The following is a 23,449-nucleotide window of genomic DNA, read 5'->3' on the forward strand; positions in this document are numbered from 1 at the left end:
TTCTTCCTAGACTATACTCCTCTCCAGCCAAAGGAGCTGAGCTGCTGTCTGTCTTGTTTTTAATCTTTGTGCTGAATGAAGCACAAATTGAAGTGCTTTGTCTGAAGGGCATGGTGGTTTAGGCAGTGGAGAAAATTCTCTGAAATGCTTGTATCTCTCAGAACTGGCAAGGTGATGGCATTGTCTAGAGAGAAAGCTCTGAAGGCTGCAAAAACATCAAGTCTGTGGAAGGTGGAGGCTGGGTCTGTGAGCTGGTCCGCTGGATTCCAGGAGAGTCATGAAAGCACCAGCACTATCTCCAAACCAGCTGCTCACCAGCAGATAACCCAGAATGGCATTTATCATACTTGTAACCACATTGCTATTTCTTTTTTTAATCTGTTATTTCAGTTTCTCTTTAAGGTGATTTTACAATGATCGAAGAACAATATTAATATTCTTATTTTTCAGAAAAGTTAAGGCCAAGGCTATGGTGACTTTCTAACATTTCCATGCTCTAATTCTAGAGCTTATTCTAGTTCCCTACATTATGTTTGAGTTTCTCAAATTCTTTATACAAAACACTGAGATACACATAAATTTAAAAATTAAGAGGAATTATAAGAAGCAAAACATTTTCAGTTCTAAAATCAAGTTTGTATATTACATAAATATATGTTTCATGTATTTGTATGTGTGTACAAGTATGTATCTGTGTGTATAAGTGTGTGTGTGTATATGTGTATGTATACATGTGTATTATTTATGTATGTGTTTATGTGTATATGTGGGTATGGATGTGTGTGTGTGTATCTGTGTGTGTGTGTGTCTCTGTCTGTGTGTGTGTGTGTGTGTGTGTGTGTGTGCATGCCCACACATGTGCACGCATGTACCTTGCTCTATTTTGTAAACCTACGCTGGCCTTGAACTCACTATATAGTCCAGGTTAGTCTGATCCCCATCTCAATGTCTGGGGATTGTGGGTGTGAGACACTATGACAGGCTCTAAATGTATTTCTTAATTTATGAAAGGAAAAGTTGAGTTAACTAACAAAATCCACATTAAGATGTCCTTGGGTCTCCCTATCACAATCATGACACACACAATCCCTCCACCCCCTCTTCAACTGTACTCCTGGAACTGAGCCCAATGCTTGGCTGTGGATCTGTGTGTCTGCTTCCATCAGGTATAGAGAGGCTCTATGATGACAACCAGGACAGTCACCAATGTGATTACAGGAGGAGGCCAGTTCAGGAACCCTCTCCACTATTGCTAGGAGTCTTAGCTGGAGTCATCCTTGTGGGTTCCCAGGAGCCTCCCTGGCACCATGTTTCTCTCTAACCCTACAATGCCCCCCCCCCCGTCAAGATACCCCCATCACTCTCCCATTCTGTCCTGCCTACAACTCGGCCATCCTGATCCCTCATGTTCCCATCCCCCTCTTCCCTCTACTCCACCACCCCTGCCCTCACTTTACCCATGATATCCCATCTACTTCCTGTTCCCAGGGAAATCCATATGTCCCTCTTAGGGTCCTCTTCATTACCTAGCTCCTCTGGAGCTGAGGATTATAGCCTGGTTATCCTTTAAATCTAATGTCCACTTATGAGTGAGTACATACCATGTTTGTCTTTCTGGGTCTGGGTTACCTCACTCAGGATATTTATTTCTAGTTCTATCCATTTTGCCTACAAATTTCATGATGTCATTGTTTTTTTCCTGCTGAGTAATACTCCATTGTGTAAATGAATCACATTTTCTTTATCCATTCTTCTGTTTAGTGGCATCTAGGTTGTTTCCAGATTCTGGCTATTATGAATAATACTGCTATGAACATCGCTGAGCAGATGTCCTTTGGGTATATGCCTAAGAGTGGTATACCTGGGTCTTGAGGTAGATTGATTCCCAATTTTCTGAGACACTGTCATACCTATTTCCTAAGTGGCTATAGAAGTTCGTGGGAGCTCATGAACTCTGGATGGGCATCTAGGGAGCTGGCATGGGACTGACCTAGGCCCTCTGCATCTAAGTAATAATTGTGTAGCTTTGTCTTTTGTAGGACCAGGACCTGTTCTTGATGCTTGAACTGACTTTTTGGAACCTATGCCCTATGGTGGGATGCCTAGTTCAGCCTTGATGCAGTGGGGAGTGGCTGGGTCCTGCCTCAGCTTGTCGTGCCATGCTTTGTCGATTCCAATGGAAGGCCTTATCTCATCTAAGTGTAGATGGAGGAGTGGATGGGGGAGATAGAGGGAAGATGGGGGAAATTAGAGGGAAGTGGGAGGAGATGAGGGAGGGGAAACTGTGGTTAGTATGTAAAATAAATTAAAAAATAATGAGAAATATACTTGGTTGAATTCCATTGGTTTAAGCAAAGCACATGGAAAGAAGTTTTAAAACATTTCTGGAGTACTGATTGGTATGAATTGTTTAGAACGATCTTGTAGTCTTAGTTAGGGTTTCTATTGCTATGAAGAGATACCATAACCACAGCAACTCTTATAAAGAAAACATTTAATTGGGGTGGCTTACAGTTTCAAAGGTTCCATTATTATCATGGTGGCTTGCAGGCAGACATGATGTTAGAGAAGTTGAGTCCTACATCTTGCAGGCAACAAGAAGTTGACTGACATTGTGCAGTATCCTGAGCATAGGAAACCTCAAAGCTCACCACCACAGTGACACACTTCCTCCAACAAGGAAATACTCACTTTAATAAAGCCACACCTCTTAATAGTGTATGAGATTATGAAGGCCAATTACATTTAAACTACCACAGAATTCTTCCATAATTTTCCTGCATGAGCAGATCACATTTGCATTTAATACTTACATACTTATGACTCAGACCATTTCTACCAAAGAATGACTATTATTCTCTAAAATTGTTTTTCTGTTATTGTTACTATCTTGTATTGACGAGACATGCCCTTCTAGTTTTGCTTACACACAAAAACTTCTTTGTCCCTCACTCTTCATGCTAATGACAGTTTAGTGGTGAGTCTGTCAGTGGCTTTGAAAAATTCAGAGAAGCTGAGGAAAGGAGTTTGTCTACCTATGAATTAATTCCAAGCTTTTTTGCTGTTGAATCTTCTGTTTTGAACCCTTTGTCCTTTATGTGATCTGACACGGTGCTTTCAAATCCAGTGGCACCTTAAACCAGCTTTGAAGCTTAATGTGTATAGACATCCTGGCTCTGATTCAGACCTATGAAATGTACCTTATTGGCATGCATGATAACTACACCTGGATCTTGCATGGGACCAAGGTTAAAAACACTGATGTAAAACAGCAGACTGTGATAAATCCATTGGTGTCAAGCTATGTCAATCTGTCATCCACAACTTGAAGTTAGGCTTTTAAACTAAGAATTTCTTTCTTTGGTCTTTTGTGTGTGTGTGTGTGTGTGTGTGTGTGTGTAGTCAGTCAACAACTTGGTGTTACCATTAGGAATGCTTGTGTAAGCCTCAGGAAGAGTTGTTGATGTAATCCTGTTGTCTTAATTAGAAAAATAGTGTGTTGTATTTATATAATCTAGTCTTGATCTCAGTGCAAAGACACTACTTTCTTTCTTGAGAGGAAAAGAAATTGGGTTTTCAGCTCACTTTTTTGTTTGCCATCTACTATTCCCATAACCTGCTGTCTTCCAGGTGCCTGCAGACTTCAGTACAAAGTATCACCCTCAGGAAAATAATTTCCTGGATATATCCCTAGACATTCTGATATATTTGATAAAGAAATTCCATATTTTATTTTTTATTTCCTGTTGCAGTAGTTCTCAAGACAGTAGTACAGAAAACAGAAAATGTATTTTAAAGGTGAGGAGCCAGAGAGATGACTTAGTGTTTCCAAGTACTACCTGTTCTTCCAGAAGATCCAAGTTTAGTTTCCAACAGTCACATGCAGTTCACAACCATCTGTAACTTACAGTTCCAGGAGAACACCCATGGCAGAGGCATACATGAGGCAACACACCCCTACACATAAAATTTAAGATGAAAAACATGAAGCTCTAGATTAATTAATAGTTCACTTTTCAAGACTGAAGCAAATAAAATGAGATGTTGTTACCTTACTATTCTCTTTCATTTTGTACAGCAATACACAGAATCATATCAAGATACCTTATTTAATCACTTCCTCTAAAATGAGCACACAACACCCTGTATCTATGAGAAGTGATGCCACTTTGGTATTATGATCTGTGGTGTATGACAAGAACAAAACTGTCTTTGGGAAACTTTACACACTTGATGGGTTTAATGATTAATTGTTATTCATATAAAGCTCTTCAAGCATACAAACCACAGACTTCTGTCGCAGTGAGCTGACATGGTGGGTTATGTTAGGGAAAGCAATATGCTCTAACATAGGGACATATTGACAAGGTCTCAATCAATAAAATATACACTGGGGATTGTTCCCAAGTTTTAACAAAACCAACAACTTCAGGGTTATTTTAGAAAAATGGTGAAACTGTAGGCTGTGTATATTTTACTTTTTAAATCTAGTATGCATACATTACTCAACAGTGTAAATTGAGTATTTTAAAGTATGATTTTGGATTCTACATATCACAGGAGTTTCATAATTGGAAAACAAAGAAAAAATACTTCTTTGAAATTATAAATGTTAAGCATCCTATTACAATTTAATATAATAACTAATTAAAGTATGTATATCCTGTGAATTTAAACTTTCAGTAATACTTATCAATGTGAGTATATTTTAGCCTTGAGAAAGTGATTGATTATAACATGAAGCCATTATAACAAGACAGTAACACCTAATTAACAATCTCACTAACTTTAACTGTTGGGATTAAGTTTATCTATTCAGGGACAGTGAAATCATTTCAGTGTTCTTTCCAGTAGGATCTTCAAGGAAAATAGGTAAAAGATGTTTTTTAAAAAAAATCTTTTAAAAACTAGGAACTGTAAATGGTCAAATGATGTATTTTCATGTGTTATGCACAAATTGGCTAACAATTGCTCTCCTTAATGAGGATTTGTGTTTGAATTTCTGCCTAGCTTTTCCTTATGCTGAGTAGTTTGATGATGGGGTTTAGTGAGGCACGTGTCTCATGAATGTTCACGTTCAGTTTCTTGGCAGTACCGAAGTGGAGCAGCCAAAGGGAACAGAAGTTGTGAGAGATGCTGTGAGGAAGCTGAAGGTAAGGAAAGCACTCAGAAAAAAATGGTTAGTGTATTAGTCTCATGTCATCAGCAGGGGATGGAAGTCAAAACATGGACAACTATGGTAGGTATAGCTCCACTCTCATTAAATTAACATTAAATAGTTATCACCTGTTCAAGGAGACATTTTGAATTATAAACACTTTCATACAGTTATTTTTGCTGAAATGAAATAGGCCATGCTTTCTTGCATTCTGTCTTCTGACTATTTGACACAAGTCCTGTAAATAAACATTTTGTGTAGTCCCAAGATAATATCACTCATATTTGGGGAAAATGTTGTCAGTAACCATTTCTTTCCACTAATCGTTAGGTGATGGTTCAGGGTGGCTCTCATCTGAGCAACCTCTTTAATCCCTAATAGAGGGTTTTATCTAAACACCTTGTAGTTTGTGGCAACACTTAAATTATGACTCTATTTAATTGCTTTAATAGTGGTATAAACCTGGGTTGAGCACAAGTTTACTGCAACCAGAACATATTTTAAAAGAACAAGGATGTTGGCAATATTTCTTTATACCTTGGGAATTCTTCATTCAGTATCTCAAATATGAAACTATAATGATTCAATTGTATTATGACTATGCCAAAGAGATATTTGGACATAAATGACTTCTAAAATGATGACTAGTTTATATGTATTTTGTTAGGTTTTATATGGCATTTCTATATAGTTTCATGCTTAGAAATAAATTCTCATTGGGTATAATGGACAATAACAAGATAGTTGAAATATATAGTTAATGGACAGTAGCTTTTTTTAAATGTGTATCTTTCACAATTAATACGCATTTGATAAATAAATTATATTGGTTGACAAATTTGCTTTTTTGGGAATATATATATATATTCCCATATATATATATTATATATATATATATATATATATATATATATATATATATGAGAATCTTGTACTAGTGAACCTGAGTAAGACAATAGTTTTATCTGTTGTAACTGCTTCATTTATGCTATGTCAGAGGTCAAAATCCATGATAAAATGTATTAATAGTTACACATATTTTAAATTTTGCTATCATATAGATATGGCCATGGGGTGGCGCTGTGGTTCCATTAGAAACAGAAACTGCCAAATGTCTGCAGCCCCATTTTGATTTTGTGCTTATTTTCTCCAAACACATGTCTTCTGCCTGACATTTTTAGTAAATATATTGTAGTGCTGTGCTCAGATTTTTCTCTCATGTAGTTAAAAATGTTATTTATATTTACTCCCTTTTCTAAGTTTGCATTTTAAATGTATTGGCTTCTGACATTAGGTAAGAGTTAGAAATGTAAGCATAACACAGATGATGAAAATCTTAAAGAATTTTCAGTATGGTATTTTCATACTCCTGTACTTCATGATGTATGCTTGTGTTTTAACAAAATACTTCTAGGGATTTGCTGAATCACTATTTTTTGACTATAGAGAATTCATTGTTTCTAAATTCAAAAGTAATTTGTGTGAAAATGAAAATACTTTCATACTCTGTTTGTCAAAACAGCATGCCATTTTTCTATTTCTTAATCATACTTTAGCCTGTTATTTAAAAAAGAAGTAAGTATCTAAAAGTTAGATACTATAAAAGTTGGCACTGTTATTATGAATTTCATTTTCAGAAAAGGTCTGTAACAACACAATCAGTTCAAACACCAGGATTAAGATGTGTTCACATTTGTTATGTTTCAATATGAATACACACTGGGATATAGATACTAACTCAACAGCCTCCCTGAGACATGAGTAGTGACAAAAAATCTTTTGGCCTCAGTTTGAAAGGACTATCTCCTAGTTAAAGAAGCTCCACTCAAATATACGAAACGGCTTCAATGTATTACAGTCTAGGAAGGCATTGTCAAGATATGATCATCATCTTAGGTCTTCATGATTGGATTTCACTCTGCAACATAATTCTGTTGTGTCTTCACAGTCTTTTTTCTCCAAATGTTTAGATCTTAGTTAGATATAAACACCATGGTTATTGGGAATATTTAGCAACTTAAGTGTAAGAAACACAAAGTGGCACACAAATGCTGAATAATTTGTAAAGGATATGATAGTATACTTAAGTGACCCTAAGAATTCTACCAGGGAACTCCTATAGCCAATAAATACCTTTAGCGAAGAGGCTAGATACAAGATTAACTAAAATAATAATAATAACAACAATAATAATGTATTTAAAAAATCAGTAGCTAGTCTGGTAAAGATATTAGGGAAACAAAACCTTCCATGACAGCCTTAAAGAATATAAAATATTCTAACTCTAACTTATACGATAAAAACTCCAGATCTTTGAAGAATTTGAAGAAGATATCAATTAGAAGATGGAATGATCTCCCATGTTAATGGAACAGTGAGATTTACAGAATAAAAATGGCCATCCAAAAGCAGTCTACAGATTCAACAGAATCCCCATCAAAATTCCAACACAATTCTTTACAGACTTTTATAATACTCAACTCTATATGGAAAAGCAAACAACAACAAAAATAGAATAGCTAAAACAATCCTGTACAAGAATTTCTGGAGGTATTACCATCCTGGATTTTAAGCTGTACTATAGAGCTATAGTAACAAACAAACAAAAAGTCTTATGGTATTGGCATAAAAATAGACAGGCTGGTTAATGGAATTGAATTGAAGACCCAGAAATCAATCCATGCATGTATGGACACATGAATTTTGATAAAGAAGCCAGAAATACATACTGATAAAGGACAGTACCTTCAATAAATGGTGCTGGTCAGACTGGATGTCTGCATGTAGAAGAATACAAATAGATCCATATTTATCACCCTGCACAAAACTCTAGTCCATGTGGATCAAAGACCTCAACATAAAACCAGGGACACTGAACCTCAGAGAAGAGAAAGTGGGAAATAGCCTTGAATACTTTGGACAGAAGACAACTTTCTGAACAGTACACTGATAGTACAGGCACTAAGATCAGTAATGAATAAATGGGACCTCAAGAAGCTGAAAATCTTCTGTAAGACAAGGGACACAGTCAGATAAAATGGCAGCCTACAGAGTGGAAAAGTATTTTTACCAACTTCACATATAATAGAAATATCAAAAAGCCAAAATAATCCAATGTAAAAATATGATCCAGATCTAAACAAAGAATTCTCAATAGAGGCTTCTCAAATGGCTGAGAAACATTTAAAGAAATGTTCAACATCCTTAGTCATCAGGGAAATGCAAATCAAAACTACTTTGAGATTTCATCTTACATCTATCAGAATGGCTAAGATCAATAACCAAAGTTGAAAGCTCATGCTGCAGAGGATGCAGAGTAAGGGGAACACTCCTCCATTTTTGGTGGGAGTGCAAACTTGTACAACTACTATGGAAATCAATATGGTGGTTCCTTAGAAAGTCGGGAGTTGATCTAACTCAAGGTCCAGTTACACCACTCTTGGACATATGCACAAAGGATGCTCCATCCTACCACAAGGACATTTGTTTAGCAATGTTCATTGAAGATGTCCCTCAGCAGAAGAATGGATATGGGGGGGAAAAAGCATCGAGGGAGTGATTATCAAGTTATTTAGGACATAAAGCTCAGTGAGTCTAATTCTAGATACAAGACTTTTGCAAATGTGTTTTCAGTCATCATGTCACAAAACTGATGGGAGCCTTGATATACATGAAACAAGAATGGAAGAATTTATTTTTTAAATGTAGAAAATGTAATGTTAAAGGAAGAGGTCTAAGTGCAAGGGTGCAAGTGTAGCTTCCAGGCTGCTTGTCACCAGCCCATTTCACAGTTGGGGTTCTTGAAGAACATTAGGAAATGCAGTCTGGATTGGATGGGAACTGAGAATGCAAGGCTTTTTTGCACTGTTATCTTCTTCTTGACATGAGGCAGGGGAGGGATGCCAGAGGATTACACCAGCTGTTTAGTTCTTTTTCTTATCTGCTCATACTCCCTTTCCTGATACTCCCCTTTCTCCAGCCCTCCTCCTCATGTGTGTGTGTTGTGTGTGTGTGTGTGTGTGTGTGTGTGTGTGTGTGTGTGTGTGTCTGTGTGTGTATGTGTACACTCTTTCCTTTCTTCATTTCTTCCATTCATTTTTTTCTTTCTAGACAGAAAACTTTTAAGTAACTGAGTGTTTTATAGCAAGATTTTCATAAAATACAAGGTTACACGATTCTTGTTGGAGGTCACAAGAATTACTGATTCCAGATGGTGAAAAGACCTTGGAAGCCACTGCCTGGCCTATCAAGCAGCATGGGGTGGCTTTTCTCAGGTGGCCTTCCATAGGTAAAGAACACAGAACAACTGGTGCTGTTAATACTTCATGCATGGAAACCTCACAGTTGCTTAATTATGCTAAGTCAAAAGGATACTAGCAGTGGAAAAGAAAGGTAATATACATTCATTGAAGGAGAGTTGTAATAACTTTTGGGTTGCATGGAAGCAAAACATGTTTCTTAAAGACCTAAAAGTATTTGGCACATGTTGCATGTCATGTGCACACTGTAAGACTTCTAGAGACAAAAGAAAAAATAATAACTAAGCAGCTTATGTTCAAAGGAATGTAGGAAAGAGCAAGCTGAAAAATTATGCCACCCAACATGGAATAAAACAAATAGCACCAGCTGGGATTCGAAGGCAGACACTTCAAGGCACTCCTGTAGGCATTAATTACCTTCTTCTCTGTGGTAGTGCAAAGACGTGAAATAAAAGTCTTTGAACACCCTGCCCCAGGAACAACTGTACCATGCATGCTCACATCTGTCCTAAATTAGAGTGAATTGCACAATGCAAATAAATAGGACACACAAGAGCCCTGGAGTTCTGCCTGACCTCACATCTGATTCGTTTGAATCAAGTTCAGAGGTTTTTCCATATGCTGAAATGAGTTGTAGAAGCACTGAGAGTGGGGTGAGCAATCCTACTACTTTAAAAGTCTCCTTTTTTCTCTTTTAAAGAAAGTCATATGGAGGGAAGGAGCTAAGAAAGAAGTAGGGAGTCAGAGGGGTTGCCAGCAGAAACCAGAACATCCAGTGAGCTAAGAAAATAGGGAGTTGGGCAGAAACTGAGACACCCAGTGAACCATGGATTCAGGTAAGTAGCAATTAAACTAAAAAGTATTACAAAATACTGCCCAGGACATATTAATTCTAATAGCACATGTATGTTTTATTTATTACATAGGTAAACCTTTGTGTCCATACTAATACTAAAAGTTTGTAGACATATCTACTGTTTAAGACTCAAATTCAGTTGAATCTTATAATTTTTCTTCCATTAAATCTAAAGAAGCTGGGAAGAGATAGGCAGAAACTTCCTCTAACTGAGAGCAGAACCACTCTGATTTTCCTTTAGATTTTACAAAGACAGATATGAAAGTAGGGAGAAACCACTGTGCTTCCAAAATGCTGTATTTGTGATTCTAGAACCACATCTGGCTCCACACGGGAGTCATTCATGTATAAAATGACTGGAGCTCGTAGCTTTGGTTTAAATATGTCAGTCAATGTTGTCTTTGTTGGTCTGGCTTATAGGACAGTGTACACAACTAACTAGGTGTCACTCAACAGCAGGTGAAAAGCAACTTCTGAGAATGTGTTAAAATAAAATTACGTTGAAATGATGTAATATCTACCTACTATCCCACATTTCTTTCTTTGTTGGTTGGTATACATTCAGCCTTTTAAATATCATGTCAAAATGTATGAAAATCAAGGTTTTGTGGATTGGGGGGGTGTTGCTGTTTAATGACTAAGATCGGCATGGTGACACATACCTATAATCACAGCACTTGAGAGGCTAAGGCAGTAGAGTGTTATAACTTTGAAGCCAGCCTGGATCTATGTAATGATTTCTAGGCTGGCATGGAATACAAAAGAAGAGCTTGCCTCCAAAATAAAAGCCAGGAAAATGAACAAAAAACAAAGGAAAAAGAAAAAGTAAGTCACTGCAAATGAATCTGAATTATAATGTCAGACAGAGAAGGTTACTGAGCAAAACTATTTCTATGAGATGCTTTGTAATGGGTACTACCTGAATTTATAAATGTCTCTTACAGACAAAAACTCCAAATGTACATTTATGTTCATTTTCCACAGGAATGAAACCATAACATTGTGGATTTATTTGTCATTTCTAGTTTGCAAGACACATCAAGAAATCTGAAGGTCAGAAGATTCCTAAAGTTGAATTGCAAATATCAATTTATGGAGTAAAAATTCTTGAACCCAAAAGCAAGGTAAGGCTTCATTTTAAGAGTCATGTTGCCCTATTCTTCAGCCAATGACAATTACATCTATTTTCATGGATATTTATTACCAACTTTAAATGTTTGGTTCTTGGTAATGTATTTAAATGTGTATAGGAATTTACACATTTACAGTGACAAGGGAACTCAGAATCTTGGAGTTGTCTATTCTGCAGCCTATGTTCCACACTTAACAACTTATACAAAGTATATTCAGTACTGATAGCACCTGTATTTAGAGATTTCTATTCAATTTATGTGCAAGGTATATATGGTATAGTTTGCTGGGTATGAAAGAAAATGAAAGCTGTGCAGTGTGTTGAAATGTCCTTTCTTGTAGATTCAATTGATGTGTGTAAGTTTTCTTGGGCTGCTATAACAAAATGCCAAAGGCTGGATAACTTAAACAATAACAATTTATTTCTTTTGTACTTGTAAGCCTCGAACCTCAATATCTGTATGTCTGCAAACACAGATTCCTCTATAGTCTCCTCCCTTGGCACAACTGGCTGGCTGCTGTATCTTCACAAGCACACACACTTGAGATTCTTTGTATGTCTGGGTTTTATTTATTTGTTTTTTATTTTGTTTTTAATAAGGACACCAGCAATCACAAATCCATGCAGCTACGACTGCACTGCAAGAAGAAGCTTTTATGACCCAAATTGATAGCACTAATATATGGGCATGGATGTAGTTATCTAGGAAGTAATTTGGTGACACATTATGTCCATTTAGTAAACACTAGCAGTAATTTCCTTAAGGACTCAGGACTTCTGTGGCTATGAGCACTGACCATAGCCACAGACTGTCTGACTGTCTATGATGCCAGACAGAAATTCTCTCCTCTGGTACAGATTTGAAATTCAATCAGAAAGTATTTGATTGTCCCTATAATATATACTTGCCACAATTGTACCAGTGGGTCCAGTTGATAGCATAGCATGCAAGGATTAGACTGAGTAAGACCACATAGCAATTCTTCCTTGGCAAGCTGTATAGCATACCCTGGCACCGACGTCAAACCAGGAGGAAGAAAGCTCTCAGCCAAAGTTCAACTTTATTTCTATGTGTCCTGTGGCTGACACTAACGGCATTTTCAGCAATAGGGTCTTGCCATGTAGTTCTGCTGGACAGAAAACAACAGAGACAATGACCTCTTTATTTGGGGTTCTCAGAGGTAGCCTTGACCAACAACTCAAAGGAGGTGGCTACTTCTGACACAGAAATTTTAGTTTAATGACTTACAATTCCCAGGAGAAGCTTTATCTACCTATGCAGGATCCTTCCATTTAAACTCATTGTTTTTACATTCTGCTTTTAACCTATCTTACCAATTACCAGTCTTCCTTAGGGATTTTTTTCATACCCTATTAGTTTTAGTTGGTCCCCCCCATTCCCTTTGTTTCTTCCATCTCCCTACAACCTTCCACATTCAATTCTTGCCACCTCAATAGTGAGGTCATAAGTCAGACAGTAATCAGAATCATCCACCAATATGAGCAGTGAGGTTTAAAGGCCAAATATAAATATGGTAGGGAGATTTTCTAATTGGCTACGGCTAGATGTCTGCCTTATTTAGACATAGTATAACAAGCTGGCTGCCGGTGATTGGTTAAAACCCAGCTATATGTAATTACGTGAAGTTACACTTTTTGTTATATGTAAAGTTGGGCTGTTCATACTCTTGGCTTAGGTAAGAAATGAAATAGGCAGAAAGCCTCAAATTAATAAGCTCCTGCTTATTTCATTAAACATTTCATGCAATTATAGTTTATAATATTGGAAATGAACTCTTCAGGAAGAAGAAAGAGTTGTTCTTGGAATAGTTATATTGAACTTACCTAACAGAATTGCAAAATGAGGTCTAAGGCCCCACAATGTTTCAGAATCCTAAACATATTTTTGAAATTTATTTTATTTTATGTGAATGGGTGTTTTGCCAGCATATGTGACTGTGTCATCACTTGTATGCATGGTGCTGATAGAGGCCAGAAGATGGCACTGAATCCCCTGAAACTGGAATTACAGATGGCTTTGGGTGCTGAGAATCTGATTTTTGCCCTCTGGAAGAGTAATCAGAGTCAACTCCTGTTACTATAAATCTTTCCACCAAAGGCCGCTGAGCCCCACTGCCACGTGTGCGCTTTACGCCAGCCACCCGCCCGAGTTAGGGCCCCAATTAATGCACAGAGAGACTTGTATTAGGTACAATGCTACTTGGCCAATGACTAGAATTCTCATCTTTTAGCTCAGTCTTAATTATCATAAATCTATATATGTTATAAGACGTATCTTTATAGAGGATGCCTTTTGCTGACACCCTCTCTTGCTGGTGGCTCACATCCTGCCGCTGGAGGAGGCGAAGGGGAAAAGGGACACTTCCTTTATCTCCCTTCTTAAATATGAGTCTCCTTGCTACGTCACTTCCTGCCTGGAACACCACTTCTCTACTACATTTCCCAGAATCCTCTTTGACTCCTAGTCCTGCCTAACTTGCTGTCTCATTGAACATACACAGTACATTCCCCATCAAACTCCTTTGCCATCTCTCCAGCCCCAGAATCCTAATCTTTTAATGTATTTGCAAATAGTTGGGGGATCTTGGCATGGATACACATGTGGTTCTGGTTCCTGGATTCAGTGTTATAGAATAATCATGTCCTTCAAATTCAAGGCCTGAATGTAAAACTTATTAATATACCTTGTAGTGCTTTCCTATTTTACACCCTCTATTAAACAACAAATGAAGACATGAAGGCTTTAGTTATGGCTGTTCCAACATAACTGCTGCTGGGGGTTGGGGGTAAAAACAAAGAAAAGAAGTGGCAAAGAGTGGGAGGGTCATTCCTGTGCACCATAGTATATGTAGTTTGCTTAGATACAAGATGAGGCTTATTTTTCAAAAATGAGGCTCATTCCTCCAACGGGTGGCTTAGCTGAGAAAAATCCATTAGCCAAATGACACATGCAAAAAGGACACTAGACCAAGAAAGTAACACAGGCAACACTATAGTATACACCTAACTTGTATCCTGTAATCTCCTTAATTCCTATCAGTGAACACTTAAATGATCCAAATGCTTCATTGTTATACACTTAAAATATTTAGACAATACAAATACAATCAAATGGCATGTGTACAGATAATTTTCTTTTTTTCAGTTGAGTGATGTCAGATCCTCAGAAAGTACAACATATAAAGACATAAGACATTCCATGTTGGTCCCCAGTAATGTAAGTGTGAGAGATCTGTCTTTATGTGTGGCCCAGTGCCATCACTAGTAGTTGAGAAAGTGGTGGCTGTGCATTACAACTCATTATTTAACCTGTTATATGCTGCATGATTTTAATCTGACTTTACAGGAGAATATTTCTCCTGTAGATGAACAATGGTGAAAAGTTCTTTAACGGATTCCAACAAGTAGTTCAGATATTGTATGTTTTTTTTTTTCTCTTTCTTGGCTTTTTGACCACTTGGTGAAACCTTCCTGATTAAGCCCAGTAAGCAGAATGTTGCAGTTGGTCCCAGCTGCTTCACTAGCTACTGATTTTTTTTCTAACCTGGGAATGCAGAGACATTTTTCCTTAACTTTTAAACAAAATAATAGAATTACAAAGAAAATGAAAAAGGAAAGAGAAAAAAGAAAGGGGGGCTAATAGGTGATTATTGTCCAGAAAAAAAGGAAAGAATATTCTGAATAGACTTTAAAATCAATTTTAGTGTAGAACGAGCCTACGATTTTTGGAAAACAGAGTAAAGGCAAGAGGGATAAGATGATGTTGGATGATGTTCACCTGGTCTTCTTGCTATTGGATAACCCTGTTTTCAGATTTCTGGCAGTGAATGTCTCTCATTGCCCATCTGTCATTATGTATCCTAAAGTGTTATTGTCAAAGTCTATGCTTTCCACAAGTAAACTCCATCAGTAAAATGTCAGAGCAACAGAATTTGATGGAACATCATTAGGGAGTTAACTTTTGATCATTCCTGACAGCCTTACTCAGATCAGTGATACCAGTGTCCATCCTTGTCCCAGCCCTTCAGCTGCCTATGCCAAACAGCCATTCCTACAAAGGTTCTGTGGTGTGCCCTCCTCAAATGTAACTTTTATAAGCTGTTCATGGGGAAGAAGTATATCCAGATTTAACCCTCTCCAACCTGAAAACTATCTTAGAATTTTAAAAAGTCTCTAATATTATGTTTTAATTCCAATTTTATGGCATATCACAGTACAACAAATAACTTCCACTCCTGTGCTGCATAGGAACCTGTAAACCTTGACTGTGTGCATGTGTAGGAAGACTTGACTGTGTGAATGTACAGGAAGGCTTGACTGTGTGCATACAGGAAGACTTGACTGGGCATGTCCAGGAAGACTTAGCTAAGTGCATGCATAGCAAGTGTCATATTTTCATTCCATTGAAAAATAGAAGCCACTCAAAACAGGGAGTTACAAGCTCCTTTAAACACTGCTGTCCCAGGACCCTGTCAGCATGTTGGAGTCATCTTGTGCCTCATGGTTCTTACAAGAAGTCAGTTGTAGTATTTTGAGAGAAAGGAGATGAGGTGAAAGGAGAAAAGTAATACATTTCACAGGAAACTCTGACACACAAATTTAGAAGCCACTGCATCAAGAGAAATAAGTGAATCTAATAATAAATTCACTTTATGTAAGTTGGAATTTATGAAAAAGATCAATTAAACATGAGGCTCTTAAATTTATTTGTAGATAGATATAATGTAAGAGTTGGGATTTTTACATACCCTATTAATCAAGAATGGCCTTTCTTTATAGAAACTATGTTCCTTTTCCAATTGGGTGGGTAAAATTGAAATAAATGCAATCTCTGTAGCAGGTGGTGCCTATGCTTTTCTCATTTCTACTTCCCTTAGTTCTTCTGTAAATGAAGTGTGTGCTTCTGGAAACAGGGGGCACAAAGAGAAACATATTGATCTTTTTATTTCTGCTGTAATGAAAGGTATTGTTTATAAACGTATGTGTTTCCTCACTGTGTGTTTCGTTGTGGGGTTCCCAAATCTCTTTATCACATCTTACAAAAATAGTTCTAGGTTTAATATGCATGAATTTTATCACAAGGTGGACTGTCTAACTCTATACTGGAAAAGTTATGCTTAAATACTATCCCATGACTGGGCGTTGGCAAAAGCCTATAATCCCAGCATTTGGGAGGCAGAGGCAGGCGGGTCTCTGTGAGTTAGAGGCCAGCCTGGTCTTCAGAGCGAGTGCCAGGACAAGCTCCAAAGCTACACAGAGAAACCCTGTCTCGAAAAAAAAAATACAAACCCCTGTACCTAAAACAAAAATCAAAGCAAAACAGACAAAAAAGGCATTGCAATGAATGAAGCTATAGTCCTCAAGTCTAGTCTCCTTTCATAGGAAGATGACTTTGCTAACTGCCCGAATTTATTTTATTGCTGTTGTGGTAAAATTACTAAAACAAAAACAGTGTAAGAAAGAGTTTTTGCTCACAGTTCCTATTACAGTCCACAATGAAGGGAAAGGCATTGCATAAAGTAGGCAAGGTAGCATTTATTGAAGCATCCAGTGACATTATGTCCTCAGACAGAAGATAATAATGAAGGCATGTTAACTCTCAGCTTCCTTCTCTATGCATTCTAGGATATCCTGCCCAAGGAGTGGTCACACCCACAACTACCATGGGTCTTTCCACATCCATTAGTGTAATCAATATAATTGCCTGCTGATATGCCCAAAGGCTTGTTTCTTGGTGTGATTCTGCAGTTATCTCAAGGTGACAGTTCACATGAACCATCACACCAATATAAACCAATAGTAGGATAACGAGGAACTGATTACAACCAAATACTGTTGACCATACTGGTTGTTGGGTGGAGGAAAGATGGGACATTCTACCACTAACTATAGAAATGATGTGTTTATCCTGTAAATAAGTAGAAATAATAAATCATTTTTACTGAACTATCTAACAATAATTATACTGTATGATCATTTTTGAACTATTTAACTATAAGAAGGAAATGTATCATAAATATGTTTATATAGTTATTAATGATATATACTAGCTATCAGTATTCAGAAACTGCAGTTTGACTCAGGTCTGTCATTTGATTGACTATATTGAAACAAAAATGTTGCTTTTTAAGAGTAGATTCAATAATCTACCTCTTCATCTCATCATATCTTTATTCTTTTTAGAGTAGATTCAGTAATCTACACTTTTTACCCTATCATATCTGGATTCCTCTATGTTTTGTTTTTCAAAGCAAAAACCTTGAATACAATCCTTTTGTTCAACTTTCTTCCTGATCATAAGCAACAACATTTTGTAACCAATCCCCTAAACAATGACAAATATCCATAACCCAATGAGTGATAAAAAAAATAAAAACACCCACCCCACCTCTTAGGTGGGGTTCTTAAAGTTACTTCCTGCTGTCTGTAGGCAACAACGGCTTTAGGGGATCCTGAAAAGAAAATTTTGGTTAATTGTCAAGCTGTATCATATGTTGTCCACTCTCTGCATAATGGGCAAGTAGAAGGCTTCTTTCAAATGCTGGCTAAAGTAGTCTGTGAGGCTGGATCATCTTAGGAAGTCACCTCAAAATTGTTATGAGCAGATTGTAGTTCAAAGCTAATCTTTTTATGGATTTTTTATTTAAATTAGAAACAAGATTGTTTTACATGTCAATCCCAGTTCCCTTTCCCTCCCCTCCTCCCCTGCCCACCACAGACCCTCTACCCCATCCCCTTTCTGCTCCCCAGGGAGGGTAAGACCTTCTATGGGGGATCTTCGGACTCTGTCATATCATTTGGAGAAAGCCCTATAATGAGATTGATGACTGCCTTATATGCCAAAGCTAATGTTTAGTTGGTGTTGTTCGTCATAATGGTGTTGTAATAGTCCTAATGAAATTGCCATTGTGAGGCCACATCCTCCTTTTGGAGACTTCAAATGTCACTGTTAGGCATGGTCATGGTTCACTGCAGAAAACTGATAGATACTCAAAGTAGAGAGAACATAAAGGTAGACAAAAAACCTTTTCTAGAATTGGTTATTACTCTATATGACCATTAATACCATGACAATAATTATGAGATTAGTAGCAATACAATATTCCTAAATATTTGTTTTCCTGTTCCATAGCAGATGGTTCTTCTGACATGAGACAGAGATTTTTTTTTTTATTTTACTTTAACAAGCATGCTTGTGTTTAGAGAAGGATAATGGGTATAGATATGATGAGAATAAAAGGTAGATTATTGAATCTACTCTTAAAAAGCAACAAAATGGTATTGCAGACTTTACTTGTTCAGCCAGGTCCTGCCGCCCTTCTCAGCCCCAAATGAACACACAGATGTTATATTCATTATTAAACTGTTGGATGTTGGCTTGGGCTTCTTATTGGCTAGCTCATTTTAAATTATGAACCCATATCTGTTAATCTATTTATTGCCGAAAGGTTGTGGCTTACCCATAATCCAGCATATTACTCCTTTGGCAGCATGACATCTCTACTGTCTCCCTCCATCTACCTTTCCCAGAATTCTCCTTGTCTCCTAGTCCTGCCTATCTTCCTGCCTGGCTAATCAGTGTTTTATTTATCAACCAATAAGAGAAACATATATGCAGAAGGACATCCCCAAACACAAAAAAGTATGTGTCAATGTGAAAAAAATGATTGCATTACCAGGAAAATATATGAAAGAATCTAAGATATACACTGTCATTGTTTATCTAAACATTAAGGGCAAGAAAAAGAAGATGCCCTCATCAATAGCCTACTGACACAAAGAAGAAGAATATGAAAGTAGAAGGAAGACTTAGAAAAGAGAAAGGATTGGGTAGCAGAATTTACAGTGGGTAATAGGCTAGATATGATTAAAATATGTTCCATGCATGTATGGAATGTCACAATGAAGCCAATTATTCTTTACAGTTAGCATGCACTAGTTAGGAAAGCCTACATTCTACTCTTCTACTCTTCTCTTCTATAGACATATATAGATCAGGAATGTCCAAACATATTACTCATACAGTATCTTTCCTAATTGATACTTAAGCTTGTCCAGCAAATGCTTGATTACCTGTCATTAAGTGGACACTCATGGGACAATGCATTGCTATAGGGAATTCTGTTAGTATTTATTATCTAAGGCAGCTAAGTTCTTATTTTCAGTCTGATAAACAAAGTAGAAACAAGACTGATAGATTAAATCAAATCAAGCATGCCAGTAAAATGCAAAAAGATTAGATTCTATGGCATCCTTACTGATTTTGATGACAGTCTGAGTTTCTGATTCAACTGCAATAAAAACAGAAAAAAATGTTTATAGCAGACACTCTGGTATTTAAAATTGGAAATACCTGGTCAGCCTTAGGTGGAACTATAATAGCCCAATCGCTAATCTTTTACAACACTCACCAAATATTGGGATGATCAGAGTTTCTGACTGACATTGTGTGTTATAATAAACTTTGAAATAAAGGATGCATATAGATAGAGTAGAAAACAGAATGATTATTGATTTCATTTTATTTTCATCAGTTCTTTTTTGTCCATATAAAATTTTAATAAATTTTATTTAAATTAGAAACAATATTATTTTACATATCAATCCCAGTTCCCTCTCCCTCCCATCTTCCCATACCCTCCACCGACCCTCCCATCCCATTCTCCATCCACTCCCCAGGGAGGGTGAAGACTTCCATGAGGGATTATCAACATCTGTCAAGTCATTTGGGGCAGGGCCTAGGCCCTCCCCTGTGTATCTAGACTAAGAGTATGCCTCCATGGGAAATGGGCTTCTGAAGTCAGTTCCTGCAGTAGGGATACATCCTGGTTCCACTGCCAGAGGCCCCATAGCCTCCCACTGTTCCTAGCTGACACTCACGTTCAGGGCCTGGTTTGGTCCTGTTGGTTTCCCAGCTGTCAGACTAGGATCCATGAGTTCCCTCTTGCTCAGGTCAGCTATTTTGTGGTTTTCCCAGCGTGGTCTTGACCGATTTGTTCCTCACTCCTCCTTCTCTGAAACTGGATTCCAGGAGTTTAGGTGAGTGCCAGGGCCTCTTCCAGCCCACCTTTCCTCTTTGAGTCCCCTGACCTGTGGCTACCAGACCCTCCTGCCACCGAATCCCCCAGAGGAACTGAAGGCAGTACAAAGCAGCCAGCATCATATTTTCTTATAAAATATAAGATTTTTTTCTAAGCCCAATATGTTTCAGAAAACTATGGTGATAAATAAATAATATTGATGATGGTTCTGAGTAATAATTCAATCGTGTGTGTGTGTGTGTGTGTGTGTGTGTGTGTGTGTGTGTGTGTGTGTGTGTGTGTGTGCTCGCACGTATACATGGGCAGTGCATGGGTATGCATGGGCACCCATGCTGCTACTCTGTCTGGTTGATTAGTTGTCTTTCTGCAAATTAGAAGCCCTAATTCCATCATCTGAAGGCTGTCATGTTAACAGCCCTATACTACCAAAGTTTCAAGGATGACCTTCTTGGACAGAAAAGTCTCTGGAGTGAGTGAATAACCGTACAGACCAGATATTTAGTCAGAGAACTATGCATGAGTTGTTATAGGGGCTTGTATGAACTTGTACAGAGGTGGTTCTGTTCTAGACTGCAGTGTCAATTATTTCCAGTGACACAAAATGCAAAGAGTTTGGCAGAATTTGTTATTTTTCTATAAACCTTTGAAAATGCTTTAATATTTTGGAGCTCAGTATCCTCTTATGTAAATGTTCAAGGTTTAAAGAATATGGTTTTTAAAGATCGTTGGTAACTCACCGAAACCCTGTGAATCACTGATACTCCTTTTTCCAACATGTACTGGTGTGTGCACTATTACAGTGAATGTCTTGTTTTGACCTTGAGTCAGGAGTTCCATCTCCATTATGTGTGTATTTGTTTAAATTTGAGGCATTTGCAATTATAAGAGCAAGATTTGACAGGTGATTGCTATACTTTCAAAACTGTAAGATGTATTATTAACACAGCTGACATTTCAGAATGTGGAAGAAAGTACAATCAACTATATTTATTTGCATTCATGTTCACAGGAAGTGCAACACAACTGCCAGCTTCATAGAATATCATTTTGTGCAGATGATAAAACTGACAAGAGGATATTCACTTTCATATGCAAAGATTCCGAGTCAAATAAACATTTGTGTTATGTATTTGACAGCGAAAAGTGTGTAAGTATGCCAGATGTTTTAGGGTGGTTTGTTCTCTTTTACAAGCCAGGGATTGTCTTGTTTCCGGCATTAACCAAGGATTTGGAAATGAATAGGGCATGCGAACACTTAACTGCACTAATAGATTCATTCTGTCATGAGAATAGTCTTCAGGATTTCATCCTAACTAAATGCTTATGTCCATTAGCAAAAGCTCAAATGCAATTTTTTTTCATTAGAGCATCATGGCTGCTTTTATCTGCCTGTATTGTTCTCAATATGATTTAGTTTATTCTGAATTTTAATGTTTAAGGTATGGACTAATATCTGCATGATGTAAAGAAGAACAGTGAGCACCATTAGTTTTTCCTGGAATATTAGGAATTTAGGGAAGGCAAATATTTTAAGCTGAGGAATACATGCTGTATGGTTTCTTAAAATGTTTTCAATTCTTTGAAAGTTGTTTTTTATTTTATTTTACTTTATCAGTTCAAATTAGGAACAAGCTTGCTTCACATGTCAATCCCTTCTCCCTCTCCATCTCCCTCTCCTACCCCCAACATCCCACCTGCCCCTAGCCATCCCCCCTCCACTCCCCAGGCAGGGTAAGGCCCTCAAAAGGGGCTCCCCAAAGTCTACATCATCCTGGGCCCTTCCCCATGTGTCCAGGCCAAGAGAGCATCCCTTCACATGGGATGGCTCTCAAAATCCCTTCCTTTTTTTTAAAGACCTTACATATTTAATACAGTGAGTTACCCCTGTACAAATGGAAAAAAATTAAGTTCAACATTTCTAGACCAATATGGCTATTGATTTTTGAACAATGCCAACTCAACACTGTAAACTGGGATACTTGAAAGTTGGTTTTTGATGTATATTATTCATAACACTTAACATAGTAGCTGTGTTGAGCCCTCTGCCCCATGAGTGGATCTCTCTCTCCCTCCCCCTAATCTCTCTCTCTCTCTCTCTCTCTCTCTCTCTCTCTCTCTCTGTGTGTGTGTGTGTGTAGGTGTGTGGACTCTGAAGTTCTTAGCATGTAAGGATATTTAGGAAATTCTGAGTCATGCGTCAATTCCTTAATCATCCAACATCTTAAGGAAAACCGTGTGTCTTGCTTACAAGTGTAAGCTAATTTTCATAGCCAAGTCTGGGTTCTGTTATAAAACCTAAGATGTGATTTCTGAGCACATATTGTAGCTATTGATGGCGTCAATGGAAAACCATCCAACCTCAACAACACTGTTGGATTAAAATGGAAGTAGAACTAAACTCATTAAGATTCTATTTTTTTCCTTGTTCTCAAAAATAGAAAATTACTAATATCATGAGGAGGTGGTTTATTTCTCTGGTTTTTCCATGTGGACTTTTCGAGAATAAATATGTATTTGAGAATTCATACCTCTTTCTTGCATCAGGTGGATAACAGATACCTAGTAGTTGTTTTTTTTTTTTTTTTTTTGATGGAAAATGCATTGTTGAAATTTACCCAAACTAGCCAAGTTATTTCCTACATCTTTTAAATTTTAGAGCTCTTAAAAAGCAAGTTCATATGGTGGCTATGTGGCACCATAAGATCTACTTGGAACTTTTTAAACATTACAGAACATCTCATTGAAACATATGCTTATCAATGCAAGTCAGTATTCTACAGACAAGCAGGAACTTTATGTGGAGAGCACATTATTTTTGTCCCATTTCACAATTGCACCATAGTTGCCTATTTCTATGGTTTCTCAACATGTTGTTTGCAGATGATTTTGTTTGTGTGATTGAGAATATTAAAGCTGATGTTCCTAAAATAATTTCTATTATAATATATAGCACTCTTTTTTTTTTTTTTGCACCAAAGCAAT

General features: G+C 37.3%; 1 protein-coding gene across 3 annotated transcripts in view; it reads left to right on the top strand.

The window, feature by feature from the left end:
* Gulp1 (GULP PTB domain containing engulfment adaptor 1) overlaps positions 1-23,449 on the top strand; it is a 271,324-nt gene that overhangs the window by 215,925 nt on the left and 31,950 nt on the right. For all 3 annotated transcript variants that reach the window (XM_027396815.2, XM_027396814.2, XM_027396816.2), the window contains 3 exons: positions 5,082-5,153; positions 11,299-11,397; positions 21,477-21,614. In XM_027396815.2, the coding sequence (XP_027252616.1) occupies positions 5,082-5,153; positions 11,299-11,397; positions 21,477-21,614 (309 nt within the window). The remainder of the gene's footprint in view (positions 1-5,081; positions 5,154-11,298; positions 11,398-21,476; positions 21,615-23,449) is intronic.

Source organism: Cricetulus griseus, chromosome 2 (assembly GCF_003668045.3).
Source record: "Cricetulus griseus strain 17A/GY chromosome 2, alternate assembly CriGri-PICRH-1.0, whole genome shotgun sequence".
Lineage (NCBI taxonomy): Eukaryota > Metazoa > Chordata > Mammalia > Rodentia > Cricetidae > Cricetulus > Cricetulus griseus.